The sequence below is a fragment of the Plecotus auritus genome (assembly GCF_963455305.1).
Source record: "Plecotus auritus genome assembly, chromosome: 1".
Taxonomy (NCBI): domain Eukaryota; kingdom Metazoa; phylum Chordata; class Mammalia; order Chiroptera; family Vespertilionidae; genus Plecotus; species Plecotus auritus.
The window spans coordinates 37,725,162-37,752,007 of record NC_137770.1 but is presented as its reverse complement, the minus strand read 5'-3'; the positions used below and the strand labels follow the sequence as shown (position 1 = coordinate 37,752,007).

At 37.5% G+C, this 26,846-nt stretch overlaps 1 protein-coding gene across 2 annotated transcripts in view; it reads right to left on the bottom strand.

Annotated features, from left to right (window-relative positions):
* Positions 1 to 26,494, bottom strand: part of LOC308245694 (protein SIX6OS1) — a gene marked incomplete at both ends in the record, with an annotated part of 43,564 nt that extends 17,070 nt beyond the window's left edge. For both annotated transcript variants that reach the window (XM_080663366.1, XM_080663367.1), the window contains 10 exons: positions 5,071 to 5,147; positions 5,862 to 5,992; positions 8,222 to 8,298; positions 9,415 to 9,535; positions 11,467 to 11,509; positions 11,600 to 11,787; positions 16,154 to 16,243; positions 25,002 to 25,128; positions 26,295 to 26,351; positions 26,446 to 26,494. In XM_080663366.1, the coding sequence (XP_080519492.1) occupies positions 5,071 to 5,147; positions 5,862 to 5,992; positions 8,222 to 8,298; positions 9,415 to 9,535; positions 11,467 to 11,509; positions 11,600 to 11,787; positions 16,154 to 16,243; positions 25,002 to 25,128; positions 26,295 to 26,351; positions 26,446 to 26,494 (960 nt within the window). The remainder of the gene's footprint in view (positions 1 to 5,070; positions 5,148 to 5,861; positions 5,993 to 8,221; positions 8,299 to 9,414; positions 9,536 to 11,466; positions 11,510 to 11,599; positions 11,788 to 16,153; positions 16,244 to 25,001; positions 25,129 to 26,294; positions 26,352 to 26,445) is intronic.
* Between the last annotated feature and the right edge of the window lie 352 nt (positions 26,495 to 26,846).

Genomic DNA, 26,846 nt, shown 5'->3' with positions numbered 1-26,846 from the left:
CATATTATAGAAAACCTGGTCCTTTAAGGAACACCTGTCTCTTAAAGAACAAGTATTCTTTCAATGCCTGTTTTAAACAATACACATTTTTATATACTAGTATGTCTCCTAATACAAGTATTTGTACAAGTATTTGTTTACAGTAGATGCCAAGATGTAACACTGCTGAGTATGTGCACTTCTATTTTTAATTAGTTCACTGAATCAGTCCTCCAATGTAGTTGTATCAAATTATATTCCCACTGTCATTGACCTCACTAGATGTTGGCAATTATTTTGATGTCTGAAAACTGATAGGTGAAACCAGGCATCTCATTGGTTTAATTTGCATTTTCCTGTACTTCTGAGGTCAGCATCTTGTTATGTTTAGTGACCCTTATCTTTCCTTTTCTGTAAACTACCTTATCTTTGACCATTTCTTTTTCTTTTTTATTAATTTGTAAGAATTATTATGTATTTATTTGTATATTACTAGTATACATTCTGGATATCAATCTCCTGCCCATTCCATCACTGTCTTTTTGTTGTTGTTAATCCTCACCTAAGGATATTTTTTCCATTGACTTTTAGAGAGAGTGGAAGGGAGGGGGAGAGACAGAAACATAGATGTGAGAGAGAGACATCACTCTCACACACTCCCTGACCAAGGTCAAGGACTGAGCCTGCAACCAAGGCATGTGCCCTTGACGGAATTGAACCCATGACCCTTCAGTCCCAAGGCCAATGCTCTAACTACTGAGAAAAACCAGCTAGGGCCCATCCCTGTTTTTTATTTTGTTAATATTAGTTGTCATACAGAACTTTTTTATTTTGATGTAGTCCACTAATAAATTTGTCTTTTCTTGTTCCACACTTATAATGACTACATTTTGATAATATTTTAAAATTTTTTGGGATGTTCTGGAATTAGATAGTGATGATGGTTACACTACCTAGTGAATATACTAAAAACCACTGAATCATACTCTTTAAAATGGTGAGCTTTATGATATGTAAATTATCTCAATACCAAAAGTAAAAAGAGAAACATTTTGATATCTGGTAGTATGAGTGTCCCTACATTCTTTTAAGAAAACTATTTTAAATATATAGATATATATTTTACCTCTGTAGTCATTTATTAATCTGTTAATGTACGGAATCACACTGATAGGTTTTTCTACATAACATTCCTTGGGAAAAGTGAAGATGGCTTCTTTTTAGAAATGGTTTAGATATCCTTTTTGTTGTATTAATTTGTCAATTTTGATGAATACTGCAAATGAAAATTTAACTGAATTTTGTGTATGTTAGAAACAAAGTTTGCTAATTGTGTTATTCAGATCCTCTACATCCTTACTTATTTTTTTATCTTACTTGATTTTTTTCCTGTGGCAAAAACTGTCAGTTTTCTCCAGGGGTCCTCAAACTTTTTAAACAGGGGGCCAGTTCACTGTCCCTCAGACCGTTGGAGGGCCGGACTATAGTTTTTTAAAAAAACTATGAACAAATTCCTATGCACACTGCGGGCCTGGGATGAGTCCGCTGCTAAGCAGGACAGGCAGCGGCACCCAGCGGGCCGGATAAATGTCCTCGGCGGGCCGCATGTGGCCCGCGGGCCGTAGTTTGAGGACCCCTGTATCCTATTCAAAATCTACTTTCCTTTTGTGTTGATTTCAAAAACCAAAACCAAACCACCTATATTTCTCAACCTCTCCCCAGATAGAGGTAGCCATATGACCAAGTTCTGGCCATTGAAACATTACTATAAGTTGTTTAAAGAGCTTCCAGGAAAGATCTTTAAAAATGGGGCTGAGCTCTGACCAGGTAACTCAATTGTTTGCAGAATCATCCCAATACTCCAAGGTTGTGGATTAGATCCCTGGTCAGGGTACATACAGGAATCACCAGTGAATGCATAAATAAGTGGAACAACAAATCTATGGTTCTCTTTCTCCTCTCTCCTTCCTCCTCTCTCCCTCTCTCCCCGTCTCTTTCTCCCCCTCTCTCCCTCTCTCTTGCTCTCAAATCACACTCTAAAATCAATTAAACACACACACAAAATTTTTTTAATGGGGCTGAATCAGCTAGCCTTGATCTCCTTCTTCCCTGCCTAGAAGGCAGATATAATGGCAAAGTTGCAATAGTTAGCTTCTAATCATGATGTGACCTTGAGGCAAAAGCTTAGCATTTAAGGATAGCAGGAAAAGAAAGCATAGATGTAGCCTGAGAAATAATGAAATTGTGGAGATGGTGCTATTAGCCCTAATAAAGTGAACCTGCATCACTTTAGAATTGCAAGAGAAAAAGAAATGTTTATCTTATTTAATTTTATTATTTCATGGCTTGGTTTTATATTGTTTCACATGTAGCCAAATCCAGAGTCAGCACTGCTTTTGATAGAGTGGTCATGTTTTAACTGTGGATTCAATTGCTTCTTTGAAGTTCTATTGATGTTTCCTTTATATATTTCGAAATTATCATTTAGCGCAGTGGTTGGCAAACTGCGGCTCGCGAGCCACATGCGGCTCTTTGGCCCCTTGAGTGTGGCTCTTCCACAAAATACCACGGCCTGGGCGAGTCTATTTTGAAAAAGTGGCGTTATAAGAAGTTTAAAAAATTTGGCTCTCAAAAGAAATTTCAGTTGTTGTACTGTTGATATTTGGCTCTGTTGACTAATGAGTTTGCCGACCACTGATTTAGTGCATCATGGTTATGACTTCTTGGTGAATTATTCTTTTAAAAAATATGAAATATATTTATCCTTTAAATTAGTATGTTTTTAAATCTTGAGCTCTATTTTATATAGCATTGTTACATTTGGTTTGGCTTTGTTTGCATTTGCCTGATGTATATATTTCATCCTTTTATTTTCAGCCTTCATTTGTCAATTTGTTTCAGTTCTGTTTTAATAGTATTTAGTTGTATTTTGTTTATATATTCCATAGAAGCACCTATGTCAGATTTTTATTATTACTGATTTGTTCAAAACTATTTTTGGCACTTTGTTTTCTATTTAAAATGCTTTCTAGTGCCTGCCTGGCGTAGCTCAGTGGTTGAGTTTTGACCCATAAACCAGGAGGTCATGGTTCGAATCCCAGCCAGGGCATATGCTGAGGTTGCAGGCTCAATCCCCAGTGTGGGGCATGCAGGAAGCAGGCAATCAATGATTCTCTGTCATCATTGATGTTTCTATCTCTCTCTCCCTCTCCCTTCCTTTCTAAAATCAATTTTAAAAATATATTTTAAAAAATAAAATGCTTTCTAGCTGTTTGATTTTCCCTCCCATTCCTGACTTCTGTTGGACTACTTTTCTTCATTTCATCTTTTTTTTTCTATTGTTTTAAAACTTACACATTCCATTTATCTACTGTTGGTTACCCTTAAATGTTTAACACATGCATAAATTTATATTTTTCCAGCAATATATAGAATTAATCAGTATTTGTATCTTCTCCTTACCTCTAACCCTGAATTAAAAAAAAAAAACTTGAGTAAACTTGTTTCCCTCATTTATTTTTCACCTTCATCCCATATTAAATATCATCTAGAATTTTAGTACCATATTGTTAAAAATTTTAAATTAATGCATATTTAAAATTAATGTTTCACTAATTACTTTGGTCACCACTACCCCTGTATCTGTGTGTATTAATTATGAGTTAATGGAAAGCAATTATATTTTTCACTGAGAATTTCCTTCTGGACTATTTTCAGGAAGAATGAAGGAAGAGAGATGTGCCACACCAGAAGTTAGCTTTCTGGGTGGTGTGCTCCTTGTTCTTCATGCAAATCAAGAATCATCCAGAGTACCACCTCTCTCTAACCCAAGCTCCTATATTCACTGCTTCTACCTAGAGACAGTAATTCCATTGCTGACACCTGGCCAAGGGCAGAAGGATTATGAGATGAACAGGTGTTAATGAAACCAACACCTACTAAAGTAACCCAATCAATTGCCCGGTTTATTGCTCTCAGATCTATAACTTTGATAAGAGTATTCTATGAAAATCCTGGGCTACAAGTTCCCTCTTCAATCCAATCCTGTTTTCATCCTTCAGAAATATCTCAGTTTTTGGTCTACTGGGTACAGGGCTTAGTATTTTAAAATATTTTTTCTATTATTTTTAGGAGTATATGAGAAGGCTACGTATATGCTCAGGCTGCCCTGTTGAAACTCTTTTAAGTTTTTTTAGACCTGGAGGTTGTACTACTGGCTAATCCTATATAATAAAAGCCTAATATGCTGTGTCTGGTCATCCAGTTGGCCATTCAACTAATCAAAATGTAATATGCTAATGGTATGCTAAGGCTGCTCAACTGCTCACCATGACATGCACTGACCACCAGGGGGCAGACAGTCGATGGTCAACCAGTCGCTATGATGTGCACTGACCATCAGGGGGCAGATGCTATGACCAGTAAGTTAGCTTGCTGCTGGGGTCTGGCCAATCGGGACCAAGTGAGATGGGCTGGACACACCCTGGAGCCCTCCCGTGGTCTTTTCCCAGCTGGCCAACCTCGCATGTCTCTCCCCAGCCCCGATCGTGCACCAGTGGGGTCCCTCGGCCTGGCCTGTGCCCTCTCACAATCTGAGACCCCTCAGGGGATGTCAGAGAGCTGTTTTCGGCCCTACAGCGGAACGACCGGTTGCTATGACACACACTGACCACTGGGGGAAGATGCTCAATGCAGGATCTGCCCCCTGGTGGTCACTGCACTCCCACAGGGGAAGTGCCGCTCAGCCAGAAGCCGGGCTCATGGCTGGCGAGCGCAGCGGTGGTGGTGGGAGCCTCTCCCACCTCCGCGGCAGTGCTAAGGATGTCCGACTGCTGGCTTAGGCCCACTCCATGGAATTGGGCCTAAGCCGGCAGTCAGACATCCCCCAAGGGGTCTTGGACTGCGAGAGGGCACAGGCTGGGCTGAGGGACCCCTCTCCCTCAGTGCACGAAATTCGTGCACCGGGCCTCTTGTATAATATATTTATAACACAAATATAGACAGACAGACACACACACACACACACACACAGCATGTCCTAAATAATGCAAGCAAGTATTTAATTTATATTATTAAAGAAGAAATACCTACCTGCATATTGTTTTCTTTCTGTTTGGAGTCAACACTGGCAAGCTTTGACTGCTTCATAGAACTGTCTTCTTTTTTATCTAGGTTATTAAATTGTACAACTTCAAATAATTTCCAGAGATAGACTCAAATATCATACCCAACATTTAACCTAACCTTGTAATTTAAAAAAAGTTACATGAATACTTAATTTAAATTAAAATATAGAATAATGAAATTATTATACAAATCTTAATTCCTCACTATATAATAGCTATTATAATAACTATGACTGTAAAATGAAAACCAGCTGGCAAAACTACATCTTTATAATGGGGAACCAAAGACAGAGTGGTAATATTAATGACCAGGAGGCAAAAATAGCCAATGTACTTATCTAATACAATTATAGTTAATCTAATATGCAGATCTACTGAATGAATCAAGATTCAAATATCTCAGTGACTAAGTCACAAATATCATTAACACAAGTCAGCTACCCACTTATTAATAAGACAACTTCTCAAATAAAAAATAATTATCCACCCTCCTCTGATAGCTGTGCCACCAAATCAGAACACGTTTTTAAAAAATGTAGTATGAATGATTTCTCTTTAAAAGAGAAAATAGCTAACTACAAAAGGCATGTCTTGTTTGCTCTCAGAAAAAATCAAAGTGGTACTTTCCTGAGTTGATAGGTTTCTAGCAGTTTGTTCTTGGTTATATCAAATGATAACTGAAATTGCTTCTTTCTATTTCTTCTTCTAGGTGTTTGCAAAGAAAACTAAGTTTTTGGAAATAAACAGATACTGTACCTATAACTCTTGGTTCTGAAGATAGAATATTTATTGGTCTGACTAATTTCTGAGATTCATTTGGAAGAAATAATTGACTTTTCTGTGAGGTTTTATTCAATATAAGTACATGTTCATCTTTTTCAAAAATTCTAAAGGGAAGAGTAAATCACATTAAATATTAGTGAAGTAAGAAATTAACATATATTGACAGAAAGAGACTTGACTTTGGGTGATAAACACATAATACAATATACAGATGATGTATTATAGAATTGTACACCTGAAGCCTATATAATTTATTAACCAATGTCACCCAAATAAGTTCAATAAAAATTAGCATATATTAAAGCCAGAAGAGATACTTAGATATGAGATAGTTAAAACTGCTTATTTCACAGATAAAACTGAGTTCCAGAGAACTTAACAGATATACCCAATATTATTAAATTACTTATTAGTGTCACAGCTAAAATACACCTTTCCTGATTAAGTCCAGTGCTCTTCTCAGTATATCACATTCTCATTTTTTAAAACACAATAATTTTAACTCTAAACGTGTCAAAAATATTTTAAACTAAAATGTCCTATATAATAAAAGCCTAACATGCTAAGTGTCCGGTCATCCGGTTGGCTGTTCAACCAAGCAAAGTATAATATGCTAATGATATGCTAAGGCCGCTCAACTGCTCGCTATGACGTGCACTGACCACCAGGGGGCAGACATTCGAGCAGTTGTTATAATGTGCACTGACCATCATGGGGCAGACGCTCTGACCTGTAGGTTAGCTTGCTGCTGGGGTCTGGCCAATCGGGACTGAGTAAGATGGGCCGGACACACCCTGGAGCCCTCCCCGCAGCCCCTCCCCCGGCTAGCCAACCTCCTGCATCCCTCCCCGGCCCCGATCGTGCACCCTCGGTCTGGCTTGCACCCTCTTGCAATCTGGGACCCCTCAGGAGATATCGGAGAGCTGGTTTTGGCCCGATTCCGCAAGCTAGGTCAAGAGACCCCACTGGTGCACAAATACCTGCACTGAGCCTTTAGTAATATTTATAAGTAGCATGCTTTAGATTTTGAAATACTTCAAACTTTAAAAAGATTTATTTAGAAATAATCAACTAGCATGAATACAGAAACCATTAAAGCAACATTTTGATCATAAATACTGGAAGAGCAATTTCACTGAATATTTTCCAAGTAAAAAATTTTTTAATATTGATGATTAAATAATTTAAATATATTACTTGATAATAACTATCAAAATCTATATTAAATAAAATGACTAGTTTCTAAGTTCCTCTCAATATAGAGAATTTTCATATTAAAGATTTGTCAATAGCCTGGCCGGCGTGGCTCAGTAGTTGAGTGTCAACCTATGAACTAGGAGGTCACAGTTCGATTCCTGGTCAGGGCACATGCCTGAGTTTCAGACTTGATCCCCAGTGTGGGCCACGCAGGAGGCAGCTGATCAATGATTCTCTCTCATCATTGATGTTTCTATCTCTCTCTCCCTCTCCCTTCTTCTATGAAATCAAATAAAAATATATTTTTTAAAAATTTGTCAATAAAGTGAGATTCTGTACATTTACTATTTTTTTCTAATAAATTTGATTACAAAATTAAAGACACATTACTATGAACGTGAGACATGGGAGAGGGGGGATCAAGAAAATAACAGGTCCAAGAAAGTGGGATCAGGAAAATTAATCTGGGAGAGGAGTATGTTGAAAAATTAGTATAAAAGCAATGGAGCCATAGGAGAGAAACTTAAGAAGAATGAAAAAGGGTATAAGCAGATGAGAAAAATAGAAAGTTTATCAAATATAGCAATAGTAATACATCTGTTTTTTCATCACACAATAACAGACAAAATCAATCTTTTTAAATGCCTCCAGCACTGATGTCTATTTTATCACCATTAGGATGAATGTCAAGGAAACATATGATGCCACAACTCAGTAGCATTTTGGCTCATCTTCACTCTCTCTGGCAAAGGAAGAATTGGTCAGGCTGGTGACAGGATGATAAAAAGGTAAGTACGTTGCTGCTCCTACTATTTTTCCCACTGCTGAGTCATCATGGAAAACTGGATGAAATATACAACTGACAGCTTATAGAACAGTGAATATGCTGCTGCTATCCCATTTCTCTTTACAAATTATCCTTGGCTGTACTAAATAACAAGCAAATTTGAAAATCAGTCCATAATATTTAAAGGTAAAATTAATATTTTTCATAAGAAATTAATAGAAAACAGCACGCACAAAATATGAATATAGATTCTATATAAAAATTAGTGGTTTGGGATAAAATATAGAATAAAATTGTTAGATGCAGAATACTTGTTCACATAAAATCCCACTTTAAAGTTTACCTATACCTTTCTTTCAATTCCTTTTTTTCTATATTTTTAGTGTTCTCTTCCAGATTCTTAGTTTCATAAAGTCTTGTAATCTGCTAAAAATAAAAATGATAAAGCAAAACAAAATAATTACCTGCAAAGTATTAAGGAACATGCTTTACCTTAACTAATAAATGAGATTTTTTTTCTATATTACCACAAGATTTATATTGTGGGGAGTATTAGCTATTGTTTAGTGAAAGTTGCTAAAACAAAGTAAAATTAACAATAAATCCTTCTTTAATTTTTTCTTACAACTCCATTAGCAAACCCAGATTTCAGTGAACTTCCACCTTTTAAAAAATTGTTATTTTTTATTTATGTATTGACATTTACACATTTTAAAAAAGGACAGTTAGAAGCAAAGTAGACAGATTCCCTAGAGACATAATTACCATAAACTTTAAAGGAAGTCAAATGATATTACTTATCTTGAACCTCATACCTATGAATGATCAATATACTATATAACACAATTTTTAGAAAATTAGCTATTAAATTTTTCTCAAAATTTGGAAAATTTTAGACTTTGATTTTTTTCACATACCTGTCAACGAAAGCCACATTTCAATAGATGGCACTAAAAATATATTCAAAAGCCCTGGCTGGTGTGGCTCAGTTGGTAGGAGCGTTGTCCCATGCAATGAAAGGTGGCAGGTTGGATTCCCATCAGGACCCATACCCAGGTTTCGGGTTAGGTCCCCCAGTCAGGGTGTGAACATGAGGCAACCAATCAACGTTTCTCTCTTTCTCTCTCTCTCTCTCTCTCTCCTTTCCTCTTTCTAAAATCAATTTTAAAAATGTACTCAATAAACTATCATGTACCATCAATCTTAAAGGCTAAACTAGCTCTAGCCTAGCTCTATAAAGATTATAGTCATACATTTTCAAAATTAAGTTCTTTAAACCATTTACTGTCTTGTTCTCTTTTAATGCCTTTAAATTTTCTTTATTAAGCTAGATGATATTTTTTCATCATTTTCTTCCTCAGCCCCCAAAGAAAGTTAAACTAGTCCCCAAAATCCAGAGTTGGATATTTTGACTCCAAAGGCAATCTGAGGAAAATAAATTATCATATGCCCTTGTCCATATTTAGGCTCTTTAGAAATAGATCTTCTAAGACCTTAAAGTAATATCCATTACACTTATACATTTATACATATAACATATACCTGGTTTAAATATTTAATTTCTATTTCCACTTCATCGACTTCTTTCTTCAATTCACATGAAATTTTGGAAAAATTGTTGGCATGTCTAAGAATATCTTGTGTTTTACATCTCAAATTAACACTTATATGTTAAGGAACTATGTTATGCAAACATATTTTACATTTATAATAATGTGTATTATATAAGAAATAATATCATGTAACATTCATATTATACTTATGTTCCACATAAAAAATAATATTACTAACAGTATATGAAAACAGAAGAATATAAACTGTCAAACTGACAAAGAAAATTTATTGTTTATCTATGTTATATATTGAGCTTAAAAATAACATTTCAGCCCTAACCAGTTTGGCTCAGTGGATAGAGCATTGGCCTGCAGACTGAAGGGTCCACGTTCCAGTCAAGGACACCTACCTTGATTGCAGGCTTGATCCTCAGCCCTGGTTGGGGTATGTGTGAGAGGCAACCAAATCGATGTGTCTCTCTCTGTGTCTCCCCCCACCCTCCCTTCCACTCTCTCTCAAAATCATCCTCTGGTGAGGATTAACAAAAACAAAACACATTTCATCCAAAATACTTAAGATTTTTTTCTTTCAGTTAAGTATTTTTACAGTGTGGTTTTGTGCTTTTGTTTTTTTTACCCAAGTTCATCATGTCATTTGGCATGACTAATAATATACAACCAATTCAGGTTCAAATCTAACTTCCCGTGTTTCCACATGATATTTTTTTTCCAAAGTCAACATTAAAAATACACCCTTTTCTTGCTCTGTAAGGTTCATCGGTGTACCCTGCAGAACTCAGAAGAGAGCTAGAACTTTTATCTGGATTTTCTGCTTGAACTAAATTTATACGCAATTTCAAGTAGAGACTTTTTAAGCTGTTAATAGACATCCTGCATAGTTATTAGCTACTACAATTTCCTAAGTTACTCTACAATTCATTTAGAAGAATTTAAAAATAAATAGGACAGTAAACAAAAACTCCAGAGAAAATCTGTCAGGCCTTTTCTATTCTGCCTTAAAATATGACTTGTATGAACATAAAATTTCAGATGAACATTATTTATAATGCTATGCCATTATCAACAGTATCAATTTAAATTTTAAGATATAGACATTTAAATCATCTCCCTACCTGTAACATCTTTTCTTGTTTGCCATGCATTCATACATTGCATCCCTCCTACATCCAACTCCCTAAACCCCGCTGTACCTTCTACATCTACCAACCTCTGCCCTTTCCTATTGAGAAGTTAAAACATAAATGGGCAGCAGATGAACAACCAAGAACAGAAAAAGCTAAAACCCAAACATGTAGAAAGCAAGCAGCAAAGGAATAAAAGGGTAAGTGAGGATGAAGCAGAATGACGAAAGGTAGAGTACAGGGATAAAGAAGTCTTAGTACAAACAGTGGAGTTATAATCTGATAGGGAAACATATAAAGGATTGTGGAGGTTGGAAGAGGATTAAAGTTCCAAGTTCATCACCAGGCAAGATCTTGACAAACAAATGAGACTTAGACGAATTAAGAATTACTTAAGCATCTAATACAATGCCACTGTATCAGAATATTTGCCTACACATCTCTCTCCCTACTAAAAGCTCCTTGCAAGAAAGCTCTGTATCTTCTTGATACTGCCTGGCACAAGGCAGATACCTAATGAATTTCTATAGGTGAATGAATGATTGTGACTCCACCTCCTTACCACTTTCCATCCTAACAAGTTAGAATCAACTGATGTAATTGGAATTCTTTCTTTGGTAAGACAAAGCAAGATGATTTTTTCATTGATTTGGTTGCTAAGACATACCATTTAAAGCCAGATACATATAGCACTTTATTCTCATTAAAATTGCCTCTTCTAATCACATGCACATATATGAAAACCAATCCCAGATGAACTTTAAAGTAAACTCTAAAATTTTTGAATTAAACAAAAAATAAATCCATGTGATTCTCACCAAAGAAACACAATAACAATTAAAATACAGAAATAATACTTATCTAATAAAAATTCTAAGTAGAAATACTACTGTGGATACATATGTAACGTCCATTTAGTAAGTGATGGGAAGGGAGCAGGCACTGAAAAACAAAGTTGTATTTTAGATTGAGTTATTATTTTCATTATAAAGATGCCACTATTAAAACAATATATAATAAAAATATTAATACCTAGAAATTCCATAAAAATAGTTTCATTCATTTTTAGTTGTTCAGTACATGCCAACACTCTGTTTTGAATTTCTTCATGTTCTCTTTTCTTCTCATAATATTCACGTGAAAGGGGTGTTTCTGAGTATTTTAGTTGGTATTGCTTCAAAACATCTTTATATTGACATACATAACCATGGTACATTTTTCTGTTAAAATTTTTAAAAATGATGTCATCATCACAGAGTATATTTTAAAACTGTCTATCACTTGTTAAAGTCTACTAAATTAAGCTTAAAAGGCAAGTCAAATACCTACTTATCCCTGCATCCCTAAATACTGTTTGTCCTTCAGATTTCCTTAACTCCATCACACTTTCCAACTCTTATACTTTTTCTTCACTACCTGAGTTATTCACTCCTTAATCCACTTCTACTTAACTTCCATTCTCACCATTCTGATGAAACTACCCTTCCCAAGGTCACCAATGAATTAATTTGTCAAACTCAGTATCTCTTTTTCGCTCTCTTTCCAATTGACATTACAGAACCTGGTTCTTTTTTAAAATATATTTTTATTAACTTTCTTAGAGAGAGGAAAGGAGAGGGGGAGAGAGAGAAACGCTGATGTGAGAGCGAAACATCAATGGGCTGCTTCCTGCATCCCCGTCACCAGGGATTGAGCCTAAAACGGGGCATGTGCCCTGACCGGGAATCGAACTGGCAAATTTTTGGTACATGGGATGACACCCAACCAACTGAGCCACACTGGCCAGTGTACAACCTGGTTCTTTTGACCACTTCTTGAATTTCTATTCCCCCTGAGTTCTGAGTCTCTATTCTCCCCAGTTCAGCTACTTCTATAACTTCAGCTTTTAAATCTTCTTCAATTATCTAAGCCAAAATTATTACATAAAGTCATGTTCTATGTGTTAGAACTCTGGTTTCACAATCATTCTAGTATTCTTCAAAACTATTTTAGAGCCCTAACCGGTTTGGCTCAGTGGATAGAGTGTTGGCCTGTGGACTGAAGGGTCCCAGGTTTGATACCGGTCAAGGGCATGTACCTTGGTTGCGGGCACATCCCCAGTAGAGGGTGTGCAGGAGGCAGCTGATTGATGTTTCTCTCTCATTGATGTTTCTAAACTCTCTATTCCTCTCCCTTCCTCTCTGTGAAAAATCAATAAAAATATATTTTTAAAAAACTATTTTAGAAAAAAAATTTCAGCACTGTTTGGAACTCCATTCCAACACAGGTAGAGATAGGTGGTCATCTATTTAGGTACAAGTCTTGAGTGAGACAGTTAATTCTTGCAAAATGATATTAACTCTTCCTTCTTATTTGACCTTTGCTTGCTCTACAATGGGGGGTCAGTGACTATGACCTATGGGGCAAATCTAACCTGCCACCTGTTTTCGTATGGCCTATTAGTTAAAAATGTTGTTGTTGTTTTTTTAACATTTTTAAATGATTGGAAAAAAAATAAAAAGTATAATAATATTTCATGACACATTAAAGTTATATGAACTTCAACCCTAGCCTGTTTGGCTCAGTGGATAGAGCGTAGACCCACGGACTGAAGGGTCCCGGGTTCGATTCCAGTCAAGGGCAGGTACCTCAGTTGCATCCCGGTTGGGACTCATGTAGGAGGCAACCAATCGATGTGTCTCTCTCACATCAATGTTTCTCTCTCTGTGTCTCTCCCCCTCCCTTCCACTCTCTCTAAAAATCAATGGAAAAATATCCATTAACCAAAAGAAAAAAAAATGTTAAAAAAAGTTATATGAAATTCAAACTGTAATGTCCATCAACCAAGTTTTATTGGAATAGTCATTCATTTCTATATTGTCTCAAGTGGCTCTTGTACCACAATAGCAGAGGTCAGTAGTTACAACAGAGACTGTGTAGCCCACAAAGCCCAAGATATTTATTATCCTCTTTCTACCCAATTCTTATAAAATACTTAAGCTTCAAGAATTAATACTCATAGAAAATATTCTAAAAATATATAATCTTCATGTTCCTCAAAATTTTGTAAATTTTATAAATTAAGCCATACTATAAGGGGAAATTATTTTAAAATACTATAATGGTTATCTATAAGAAGATAACTATAAGAACAAGTATTCATAAACTGTATAGTAAGAAGAAAAGTAGGGCTAACAGCCTTGTACCAGCAGGTCTGAATCTTGAGCATGTTTTAATTTCTTAATATTACTAAAATCTGTTCCCTTTAACCAGATAAAGCAGTTGAGCCCAAACAAGCTCCTATTCCTCTAAATGCATATTTGCTAATTAAGTGCTAACTTAGGGAAATGGTCCAGGGAGGAGGGAAATAACCTGTAAGAAAACTGAGTTTGAGACACCAGTTTCTGATGAGATTAGCATACCACATCTATACTGTTCATATTACATATTCCTGCCCACTCTTCTAACATACTCTGTATAGGAACTCTGACAGAGCCCAGCATAGCCAAGTCATGATTCAAGAAGAGTCATTACTATCTTATCTGTTGCCAACTACTAGTATACTAGTCTTCGTGGATGCCTGGGACAGGGATGGGACATTAGGAGAAACAAGGAGCTGGTGCCTTTACTTCTTTCATTACCCATGATACAACAAATAGACTCTTTTCTTTTTATAGATGTCTGGTATTGACTCATCAACTCAATCAACCAATGTGGCTGGTTTAAGAAAGAAAAATATAGCTTTAACAAACAGCTATGGCGAGCTAAGAGAAGTAATCCACAACAAACACGATCAAAAAAGTCCATTATTTGTACTAGTTTTCATTAGCCCCTCATAGAATCATTTTAATAACTTTTATAACCAAGGCTTGCATTCAGAGATGTTATCAGAAGCAATAATATATATATATTTTTTGGGGGGGAGAACATTTAAGATACTGATTATCACATTGCATAATTTCCCCTTTATGAGAACCGAAGGGAGAAATTTCTCTCAATTCTTATTACCAGGAAAAACCTCTGCTTATCCTAAGCAATTGAACTGTTTTTTGTTTTTAGAATGATTACTCTGAATTCCAAACAGATCACATTTCCATAATGTCTTGGCTAATACTAGGAATTTCAAAGCCTAATTTATACCTATATCTAACAAATATGCGAAACCATGTAGTATGAATTTCTATCCTGATCAAAGGCTTCATCTTTCTATATTATCCTTACTTCTCTGTAGCCTTGACTTTTATATTTAGATTTCTTTTAACACTATGGTACTATTTACACAAATTATCTCAAATCCTTTTTGGATGGAAGCATGGTCTATAAATGACAAAGTAACAGTCTCCTTTTCTAAGTCCACCCTCTGCCTTTTCCTTGAATGATCATGTATTCTACCTTTCTCTTATTTTTGCTCTATACTTGTACATTTTCCTGGGCTATCTCATCTATTTTCATGATTTCAAAAGCCAATGAAGATCAAATCTATACCTTCTTTGAATATGAAGAGTATTGCAATATCAGCAGTGAGACTGGCACTATCAAGTTCCTTCCCTGGGAACTATACTCAGCATCTCATCATCAAGCCACCATAACCTTGAACTGTGTCTGTGAGCAGCTGTGCTTTATCTCAATTTACTTTGTGCACTCCTGCTTTAACTATAATGTTAATGTTATTTTGTTTTATGTGTTATTTGGTATGATTTAATAAATTACTTTTAGGTCCAGAAACACTCAAAAATGTTTCCATATAAATTGATGGTAACTGCTTCTTCACTTGACAACATTTCAGCTTATGACGGATTTCATAAGAATGCTCTATTTTTGGGTTGCGGGTAAAACCTGTATTCCAAATTTTTCATAAGCTAAATCTACAGCTAACTATTCTCACAGATGTTTGCTTGTCACAATTCAGTCATAACTGAAGCACTATTAATTGAAGTACTCTGCTATAGTAATTGCTATTGATAGTTTCTATTTAAGAACATATGTAAACAAATCCAGGATTTGATAGAGTTATATAACAAATAGGTAGGCCTTTAATAGCACCCCAAGAGTCCAAAACAAGGCTTTACTTGGCCAGAGGGAAGGAGGAGTGAGGACTAGGTGAAGGTGGGCAAATGTGGGAAAAATGGAGACATCTATAATAGTATAAACAATAAAAATAAAGTTAAATAAAAACAAAACAAAAAACTACCCCCCACTGTACAAATTTCTACATTCTTACAAAGCATATCCTATTAATACTTACAGGATTGATAAGCTTAAATATAGGTACTCGGTCTGGCTGGTATAGGTCAGTGGTTAGAACATCAGCCTGCTTACCAAAGAATCTCAGTTTCTATTCCCAGTCATGGGCACATACTTGCGTCGCAGTTTTGATCCCTGCCCCAGTCAGGACATGTGTGGAAGGCAACCAATCAAAGTGTGTCTCTCACATCAATGTTTTTCTTTTCTCTCTCTCTCTCTCTCTCTCTCTCTCTCTCTCTCTCTCTCTCTCTCTCTCTCTCGCTTCCCTTTTTCCCCCTCCCTCCCTTCCACTTTCTCTAAAAATCAATGAAAAAAATACCCTCGGATGAGGTTTAACAAAATAAAAGCATTTATATACTGTACTTGTCTTTTTCAATTGTTTCTTGATAAATAGCAAATCGGTCCTTCATATAGTCTTCGTATTTATGAAAAACATCACATGTTGGCTTCCAGCTAAGGAAAAAAATATTATAATTAGCATCTCAGAATGATAAATGAATTGTTAGAGATAATGAAAATGAATGAAACCATTTCAAAATAAACAAATTTTCCCCTTCCTGGAGAAAACAAGCTTACATCAAGAAAAATAGTCCCATCTCCCATCATCACTACCATCCTTGATGCAATCATACATATGCTCAAATATCATTATCTGTTAAGCTAAATAATAAAAGTGTAATATGCAAACTGACCAAATGACTGAACAACAGAATGTCCGGATGACCTTCCAGACGACCATGCTATGACACACACTGGCTCCAGGCCAGCCAACGCAGGTGCAATGCGATTAGTGGGGGTGCCCCGCCATCACCCCATGATCGTCCCACAGAGGGAGGCCTAGGCTACCTGGCCGGCGGTGCTGTGATGGGTGGGCAGGGCCTCCCTCTGTGGAGCGATCAATCGCAGGGCTCCCCAAATGCAAGGGAGCACAGGCCAGGCTGAGTTCACAAATTTCATGCACCAGGCCTCTAGTTTTTATATAAAACCCATTTTGGAATCATGACTAGGGAAGCAGCAATTGTATCATGACTGGACTGTGTATATACTCCTATGGCATTTCTGGAATATCCTCTGCAACACTGCAACATCTGGCTTACTTTCTCATCATACTTCTAAGGTCTTGGCTAAGAAATTCTTTTGGAGTAAGCATTCAAAGAGCTAGGATAAGGGCTAAAGAAAGGTTTTTTCTCCTTTGAAACTTAAAAAGTCGGGTTGTTACACCCTCCTGAACTAAAAAACAAACTAGGCCAAAATGAATTATAAAATCAGCTGGTAATAGCAAAATATTCATCTTATACATTTTTATTACATGACTCAAAAAGTGTTGCCAATGTGAAAAATCTACAATTAGCATATATCATGGCAGCCTCCATTCTAAGTATTGTTCAAATATTTTCTCTAACTCTTCTTTCTAATCTTTTTTATTTTTTCAGATTCAAAAAGTATAAATGCCCACTTTGGAAGCACAGAAAATCAATCCATATAGTCTCAACACTGAAAAATAACTACTATTATTGTTTTAATGAATTGTTTCCTTTTGCCTTTTGTATCATTTTAGGGTGTTTTTCTTTTTAATCTGCATGTAGTCATATTTATCCATTTCCTATGTGATTTCTACTTTTGGTGACATATTTGGAAAAGTTTTCTCTCAAAGATTATGTTGTCATCTATATTTTCTTCTAGCACTATTATGAATTCATCTTTAACATTTAAATTTCTAAACCAGCATGCTGACATCATAAACTAGAGGTGGTCATGGTATTAAACTCAACAGATCCTACTAACTATCATCAGAACCCAGCAGAGATGAAATTGTACTATAAAGTACAATACATCTTGAATACAGGTTCTCTGGCAAAACGATCAGTTCTTTCCTAGCACCCATTGTAGTTAGTTGATGGAAACCACCGGTAAAACCCATTACAATAAAACCTAAATCAAAAAGATTTTTAAAAGTTCAACAAGACAGAACCAAGATGGCGGCATAGGTAAATACCTGAACTGCTACCTCGCACAACAACTTCAAAACTACAACTAAAAGACAAAACAGACACCATTCAGAACCACAGGAAGGCTGGCTGAGTGGAAATTCTACAACTAGAAGGAAAGAGAAAAGCACACTGAGACTCACAGGAACTGCAGAAATAAAGGCAGAGGTACAGAGGCGCACGCGGAGAGGGCTGGCAACTGAGTACGTGGCTGATTTTTCAAGTGGGAGGGAGACACAAGCTCATGACTGCTCTGAACTCCAGTTCTGGGAGAGACTCTGGGGACCCAGACTCATACAGGGAGAAACTGGTCTGGCAGCGGTCGGAATTCGAGGGCGGCTTTCTCTCAGAGGTGCTTGCAGCAATTACCAAGGGACACTGAGAACTGGGGGCCTGTTAGGGCAGGGCTGATGGGAAGCCATTGCTGTTTGCTCCGCCCTGAGAATCTGCCCCACCCCAGCTGTGCGCAGAGGCTTTTGCATATGAATGGCCTGGTCCTTTGACCTAACAAATTGCAGCTGAGTCAGTGAGACCCAGAACATCCAAAAGAAGGCCCAAAGCCCCACAGCAGCTTGCATTGCTTCACAGCTGGGCCTCATCTGGGCACCTCCAAAACCCAAACAAAGAAGAGGAATCTGCAGATCTCTCCATAGCTCTTGGTGGGTGGCCTCAGGCAGAGGCTAAATTAGCACCTGCTTGGAGATCCAAGAGCCAGTGTACCCAGGGGTCAGAGTAGGACCATCCAGATTACAACTCCTCAGATCCATAAGGGACACACTCAGGGCACAGATTCAGTGAGCACCAAAGCCCCACTGAAACAAGTTTTGCCTCATAAGGGTGTCTCCAGCACAGAAGTTCTCCCATTGCAGACACAGCTGATCCTCACAGCCAACTGGCCTGGAGGTCAATTCCTCCCAGTGATACCAACAACAATCAAGACTTAACTACAACAAGACTGTGCACACAGCCCACAAAGGGGTGCACAAGAGTGTCCACCTCAGGTAACTGGGGAGGCTGAGCCATTGGGCCCTATAGGACACCTAGCACACAAAGCCACTCTATCAACTCAGGGAAGCAGCCAAAATGCGGAGACAAAGAAACAGGTCACAAATGAAAGAAATGGAGGAAAGCAAATGACTGAATATAGAGTTCAAAACCATGGATATAAGGTTTTTCAGGAATTTTCTAGAAAAGGTAGATAAATTTAGTGAGACCCTCAAGGATATGAAAAAGGACCAACTAGAAATTAAACATACACTGACTGAAATAAAAAATAATATACAGAGATCCTACAGCAGACTAGAGGATCGCAAGAATCAAGTCAAAGATTTGAAATACAAAGAAGCAAAAAACACCCAACCGGAAAAGCACAAAGAAAAAAGAACCCAAAAATATGAAGATAGTGTAAGGAGCCTCTGGGACAACTTCAAACGTACCAACATCCGAATTATGGGGGTGCCAGAAGAAGAGAGAGTGGATACTGAAAACCTACTTGAAGAAACAATGACAGAAAACTTCCCCCTCCTGGTGAAAGAAATAGACTTACAAGTCCAGGAAGCGCACAGAACCCCAAACAAAAGGAATCCAAAGAGGACCACACCAAGACACATCATAATTAAAATGCCAAGAGCAAAAGACAAAGAGAGAATATTAAAAGCAGCAAGAGAAAAACAGTTAGTTACCTACAAGGGAGCACCCATACGATTGTCAGCTGATTTCTCAACAGAAACTATGCAGGCCAGACGGGAGTGGCAAGAAATATTCAGAGTGATGAATAGCAAGAACCTACAACCAAGATTACTCTACCCAGCAAAGCTATTATTCAGAATGGAAGGTCAGATAAAGAGCTTCACAGATAAGAAAAAGCTAAAGGAGTTCACCACCACCAAACCAGTATTATATGAAATGCTGAAAGGTATTCTTTAAGAAGAGGAAGAAGAAAAAAGTAAAGAGAAAAATTATGAACAACAAATACATATCTATCAACAAGTGAACCTAAAAATCAAGTGAATTAAAAATCTGAGGAACAGAATAAACTGGTGAATATAATAGAATCAGGCATAGAAAGGGAGTGGACTGACAATTCTCAGGGGGAAAGGGGTGTGGGGATGCGGGAAGAGACTGGACAAAAATTGTACACCTTTGTGGGGTGGGGGGGACAATGTTAAGATATGTACACATATAATACCTTAATAAAAAAAATTAAAAATAAATAAAAGGAGAAATAAGAAAAAAAAATTGTACACCTATGGATGAGGACAGTGGTGGGGTAAGGGCAGAGGGTGGGGTGGGAACTGGGTGGAGGGGAGCTATGGGGGAAAAAAAGAGGAACAATTATATAATCTGAACAATAAAGATTTATTTTTTAAAAAAAGTTCAACAAGACATAGTTTTTATAGATCAGATAGCCAAAAAATTTAAACATTACTAATTCCTGTGTTAGCAAGGGTTTGAGGGAATAGAAACTCTCATACATTGTTAGTGAAAGTATAAAATTAGTATAAATCTTTTTGGAGAGCAGTTTGACATTATCTATCAAACATTTAAATATGCATGCATACTCTTTGATTTAGCAATTTCACTTGTAGAAGTTTATCCTATAGCAGTGGTCGGCAAACCGTGGCTCGCGAGCCACATGTGGCTCTTTGGCCCCTTGAGTGTGGCTCTTCCACAAAATACCATGGCCTGGGTGAGTCTATTTTGAAGAAGTGGCGTTAGAAGAAGTTTAAGTTTAAAAAATTTGGCTCTCAAAAGAAATTTCAATCGTTGTACTGTTGATATTTGGCTCTGTTGACTAATGAGTTTACTGCCCACTGTCCTATAGCAATAGGTCTATAAATGTGAAAGGATACCTGGACATGTTGCTTATAATATGAAAAAACTGAAAACAACCTAAATGTCTATTAATAGAAGACTGGTTAAATAACTTAGGACACATCAATATTAAAAAATACTGTGGAGCTGATAAAAAATGAAGCCTATACATAATCATTACATATACAATACCATTTACATTACATATTATTAAATTAAAAAAACAAGTTGAAGAATATGGTATACTCCCATCTTTGTAAAAAGAAAAGGTATGTAGATAGATGTGCATGCAAGTATCCTATATAATAAAAGACTAATATGCAAATGGACTGAACAGCAGAACGACCAGTCATGATGCTCACTGACCACCAGGGGGCAGACGCTCAACACAGGAGCTGCTCCCTGGTGGTCAGTGAGCTCCCACAGGGGGAGTTCCCCTCAGCCAGAATCCCGGATCACAGCTGGCGAGCGCAGCGGCGGTGGCAGGAGACTCTCCCACCTCCGCGGCAGTGCTAAGAATGTCCAACTGACGGCTTAGGCAGGGAGCAGTCCTAAGCTGTCAGTCAGACAGTCCCCAAGGGCTCCTGGATTGCAAGAGGGCACAGGCCGGGCTGAGGGACACCCCGCCCCAAGTGCACAAATTTCATGCACCAGGCCTCTAGTATGTAATGTTTAAAATTTATTAAAAAGGTCTGAAAGGGCCAGTGTGGCTCAGTAGTTTGATCATTGACCCATGAACCAAGAGATCACTGTTCTATTCCCGGTCAGGGCCATGACCAGGTTTCAGGCTCAATGTCAAGAATGACTATGATTTTTTTAAAAAAGAAATGGGGTAAAAACCAAAAAGGCTTATTAAAATTTTGAATAAAAATATTTTAAAACAAATATGAACCTAAAATATAGTACTTAATACAAAAACAATGATCCACATAAAATGAACTACAAAAACTCAACACATTTTTTTCATATATTTCTTTAAAAGTCTTTATTGTTGAGAGTATTACAGATGTCCCCTGCTTTTCCCCCTCCACCAAGTTCCCACCCTGCCCCAGGCCTTCTCCTCCCTATTGCCTGTGTCCATAGGTAATGCATATTCTATAATAATAAAAGCATAATATGCTAACTAGACCAAACAGCCGGACAACCGTCCAGATGAAGCCAGGGCTGCGAAGGCCGAGGCAAGCCGCTGCGGCTGTGAGGGCCGAACCCCTTGCACAAATTTAGTGCATCAGGCCTCTAGTATGCATATAAGATATTTGGTTAATCTCTTCCCATCCCCCAATCATCCTTCCCTCTGAGTTTCGTCTGTCTGATCCATGTTTCCATGCCTCTGATTCTGTTTTGTTCAGCAGTTTAATCTGTTCATTAGATTTCTTGTTCATTTAATTTTTAGATTCAGTTGTTGATATATTTGTATTTATTGCCATTTTATTGTTCATATTTTCTTCTCCTTCTCCTTCTTTCTCTTAAAGAATACCCTTCAACATTTCATGTAATACTGGTTTGGTGATGAACTCCTTTAGCTTTTTTTTTTTTATTTCAAAATATATTTTTATTGATTTCAGAGAGGAAGGGAGAGGGAGGGAGAGAGAGAGAAACATCAATGATGAAAATCACTGATCGGCTGCCTCCTGCACACCCCTTACTGGGGATGAGCCCGCAACCTGGCCATGTGCCCTTGACCGGAATTGAACCTGGGACCCTTCAGTCCACAGCCCGACACTCTATCCACTGAGCCAAACCAGCCAGGGCTCCTTAGCTTTTTCTTGTCTGTGAAGCTCTTTATCTGATCCTCAATTCTAAACGAGAGCTTTGCTGGGTAGAGTAATCTTGGTTGTAGATCCTTGCTAGTCATCACTTTGAATATTTCTTGCCACTCCCTTTTGGCCTGCAAAGTTTTTGTTGAGAAATCAGCTGACAGTCGTATGGGTGCTCCTTGTAGGTAACTAACTGCTTTTCTTTTGCTGCTTTTAAGATTCTTTGTCTTTAACCCTTGGCATTTTAATTCTGATGTGGCTTGGTGTGGGCCTCTTCGGGTTCCTCTTGTTTGGGACTCTGTGCTTCCTAGACTTGTAAGTCTATTTCTTTTCACTGGGTAGGGGAAGTTTTCTGTCACTATTTCTTCAAATAGGTTTCCAATATCTTGCTCCCTCTCTTTTCCTCTGGCACCCCCATAATGTGAATGTTGTTACTCTTGAAGTTGTCCTAAAGGCTCTTTATACTATCTTCATATTTTTGGGTTCTTTTTTTTTTTTTTCTCTTCTGATTGGGTGTTTTTTGCTTCCTCATATTCCAAATCATTGAGTTGATGCTTAAAATCCTCTACTCTACTGTTGAATCTCTGTAAATTATTCCTTATTTCAGTTAGTGTACGCTTAATTTCTGACTGGTCCTTTTTCATATCTTTGAAATTCTAAGATCCCTGAGGTCTCACTAAGTCCCTTGAAAATCTCATTAAGGTCCTTGAGTAACCAGATAATCATTATTTTGAACTCTGTATCCAGCAGTCTCTGCATTTTGCTTACTTCCCTGTGTTTGTTTCTATGTATTTGGTAGAGCTGTTACGTCTCCTGGAATTGGTAGAGTGTCCATGTATATTGTGTCCTATGGGGCCCGTGGCTAAGCCTCCCTAGTCACCTGAGCTGGGCACTTTAGGTGCAGCCCTGTGTGGGCTGTGTACAGTCTTGTTGTAGTTGAGCTCTGATTGCTGTTGGCATCCCTGGGAGGAATTGACCTACAGGCCAATTGGCTATGAGGACCAGCAGCGTCTACAATATAAGAGCTTCTGTACAAGAGACACCCCTATGGAGCAGGATTTGTTTCTGTGGGGCTTTGGTGCTCAGTCTGTCCCTGAGTGTATCACTTGTGAATGTGTAGAGTGGTAATCTGGTATGGTCTGAAGCTGTCCACCAGTGCACTGGCTCTGGATCCTCCCAGGAGGTGCAAAGTCAGCCACCACCTGGGGCCACCTGGCAGGAGCTACCGTGACCTACAAATGACTCTTATTTGTGTTGGCCAAGAGCCTAGGTGACGCCTAGCTGTGAAGCAAGGCAGGCTAGTGCTAGTGCCAGGTCTTAGACCTTTTATTGATAAGTTTGGGGCATGCTGATGCCAGCTGCTGCTTGTTTAAGAGATTTTAGCAGTCTGAACACTGACCCAGGACAGGCCATTCATATGTAAAAGCAGCTGCAAACAGTTTGGATAGGGCTGCAAATTGGATGGGGTGGGGTCTCAGGGAATCACCAGAGCAGAGCAAACAGTGTGGGCCACGCTGATGGAAACTGTTATGGCTGCCAGTTAGCTCTGCAACAGGGGAGGGCCCAGCACAGGAACAATGACCTCTATGAGCACCCCTGTCTGAGAGAAAGCCACCCCCTAGTTCCTGCCCCAATGCCAGACAGTCCAGTTCTTCCCCATATGTCCCAGATTCCCCCAAAGCCTCCACCTGGTGCTGAAGCTCAGGGGAAGCGGGACCATGTAAGTCTGTGCATGGGCCCTTTAGGAGAACACCTGGGACTCCAACAGCCTCTGTCATTCAGCCACAATCCCCACTGGTTTTTACAGCCCAAAGTTACAGGGACTTCTCTTCCCAGCTCTGGAACCCTGGGCTAGGGGTCTGGTGTGGGGCTGAGCCCCCCTACTTTTCACAAGAAGCCTTGGAGATAACCCTCCTGATTAAAAAAACGCCACACCTATCTGTCGGACCAGCATGTTCCATGCCTCCGCCCTTCCTACCAGTCTTAATGTGCTTTTTTCTTTATTGCTCTAGTTATAGGACTTGAATTCAGCCAGCCTTCAGGTGGTTCTGAATGACTGTTATTCTGTATTTTAGTTGTAATTTTGATGTGGCTGTGGGAGGCGATGAGTACTGGCATTTACCCTTGCCATGTTGGTTCTCCTGTCACATTTTATTTTTAAGTATTTGTGTATACAATAAAGCCCCATTAACAATTCTTTATTTCAAAATGGTTATTTCTTATAATGGATTTAACTACTAGAATCTAGAACCTGATGCCATATCGAAAGAATTCTTAACATATTGAATACTTATATTTTGGAAAGCTACTAATTTTAGGCTAGATTCTACTAGACAAAAATACGATCTTGAAAATTCAAAGGTGTAAATTATTTCAAATTTATTTATGTAATAGTAATTTTATATACTAAACCTAGATTATTCAAAATTCAGTATTTACTAGTAGACTAGTTGGATCTGAATTAGAGAGATCTTATAGCACTTTTTTTCTTTTGAACTTCCTGTGATCCCTTCTTACAAGGCAATTTAAGACTTAATTCATCATTGTGCTAATATAAAATACTATTATCAAACAGAAGTTTCTAAACTCAGAAACTTTGAATAAAAGAATCTAGTGACAATTACTCAAAGTTCTTTTCTTTCAAATACTCACTTACTACAGTTGTCTTTGATTTCCTTACTATGTTTGCAGTAATAACCAATTTCCTCATCTGTTGTATTTATAGTTTCCTGTATCTTACAAATTATTGCTTTATTTTTTTTAATATCTTCAAAGCTTTCTGCAAAAAAAGAAAATAAGTATTTTCTTAAGGTAAAAAGCATAAAATTAAAATAAACAAATACAATAGAAAAATATAGTTTGGCAATTTACCTAAAAGAAAGATAGCCAGAGAATGGAGAGAAAATGAGATGGGGAGGGCCCTATACTGAAAAGCACAGAACCAAAGCCCAGCTTGCTCCTGACTCATATGCTAGGAGGGGTCCTCAAACTTTTTAAACAGGGGGCCAGTTCACTGTTCCTCAGACCGTTGGAGGGCCGGACTATAGTTAAAAAAAACAACAACTATGAACAAATTCCTATGCGCACTGCAGGCCCGGGACGAGTCAGCTGCTAAGCAGGACAGGCAGCGGCACCTGGTGGGCCGGATAAATGTCCTCGGCGGGCCACATGTGGCCCGCGGGCCGTAGTTTGAGGACCCCTGCAAGGATTTGTGTTTGGCACTGAAGAGAAAGATAAACATCCTTTTATTGTAAGAGGGTTAGAGTGATATCTAAGATCAATGGCATCTAATGAAGCCATGAGTTCATGTAAATATTTACTCATATCTGATAATAACATGTTTTGTTTTTGACAAATGTGAAATTTCTATTCAATTCCATGTCAATTAATTATTAAATGCACCTTCAACTCACTTCATTTTAGTAGTGACTAAAACAGATAAAAATAAAATACAGTTTTTAAAAAGATTAAAATAAAATTTTCATAGCCTGTATTCTTTTCTGTTGCAGAAAAGACAACTAAATTCTATCTTTTCAGAATTATTAAGAAATTAATGGTTCTATTTTCTTTTCATAGTTTTTCTGTAGAATCTAAAAATATACTTAGGTAATTTGCTTTGCCATTTCACTCTTAATATTACTTTCAATATTATCATCCTGGAAAAATATGGCATCCATCAATCTTGGCCACTGACTCACTCAAATGTTTGAAATAACCTGTGTTATTTGAGAAAAATATCATTATTTTCAATTGCACTCAGAGGGTCATTCAGCTTAAAGCAAAATTCTTCTACACAAATTAAATACAGAATACAGAATAGGACATTATTAGGCACTCAACAGAACTGGCACAAAAGTTATAATGCCAACTATAAGTTACCCTAAGCAAGGCACTGCATATTACCTTATATGCCATAAGAAATTTTTATCATGCAAAACTACTTACTATCAATTCGATGAATCATATCTTCTTTAGTACTTATATCTTGCTCATACTGAAAAACTAAAATAAATAATTCTTTTGTGACTTCACTTCATTGTTAAAATAGCAAATGATAATACAAATAATTACATATTTATTTTTATTTCATACCTACCAAATTCTAGCAAAAGTCTGTCCAAACTGACAAATAGGCTGTCATTCATCTTGGATACTGTGTTTAAAAATAAAAAAATTATAAGGAAGGATTTTCTGAAGTCGTATGCAAAATAGCACATATTCAGTAAGATATTTGTTAACATAGCATTATTACAGAAAAATGTGGATGGAGCAAGAACTGGGGAGGGCAGAGACCTAGTGAGCACTTTACTCAATACTTGTTGAATGCTGTTGCCTGACAAACTTCTGGGGGAGCCCTCATACCTTGTCTGAATATTCTGGAGTCCACAGACACAACTCTCAAAAGGACATGCCCTATAAAATAAATATCTCTCAATATGTCCTTTCCGAATGTGTCCTACTAGGAGTAGCAAGACAGCTAAAGAAATCCCTTACCAA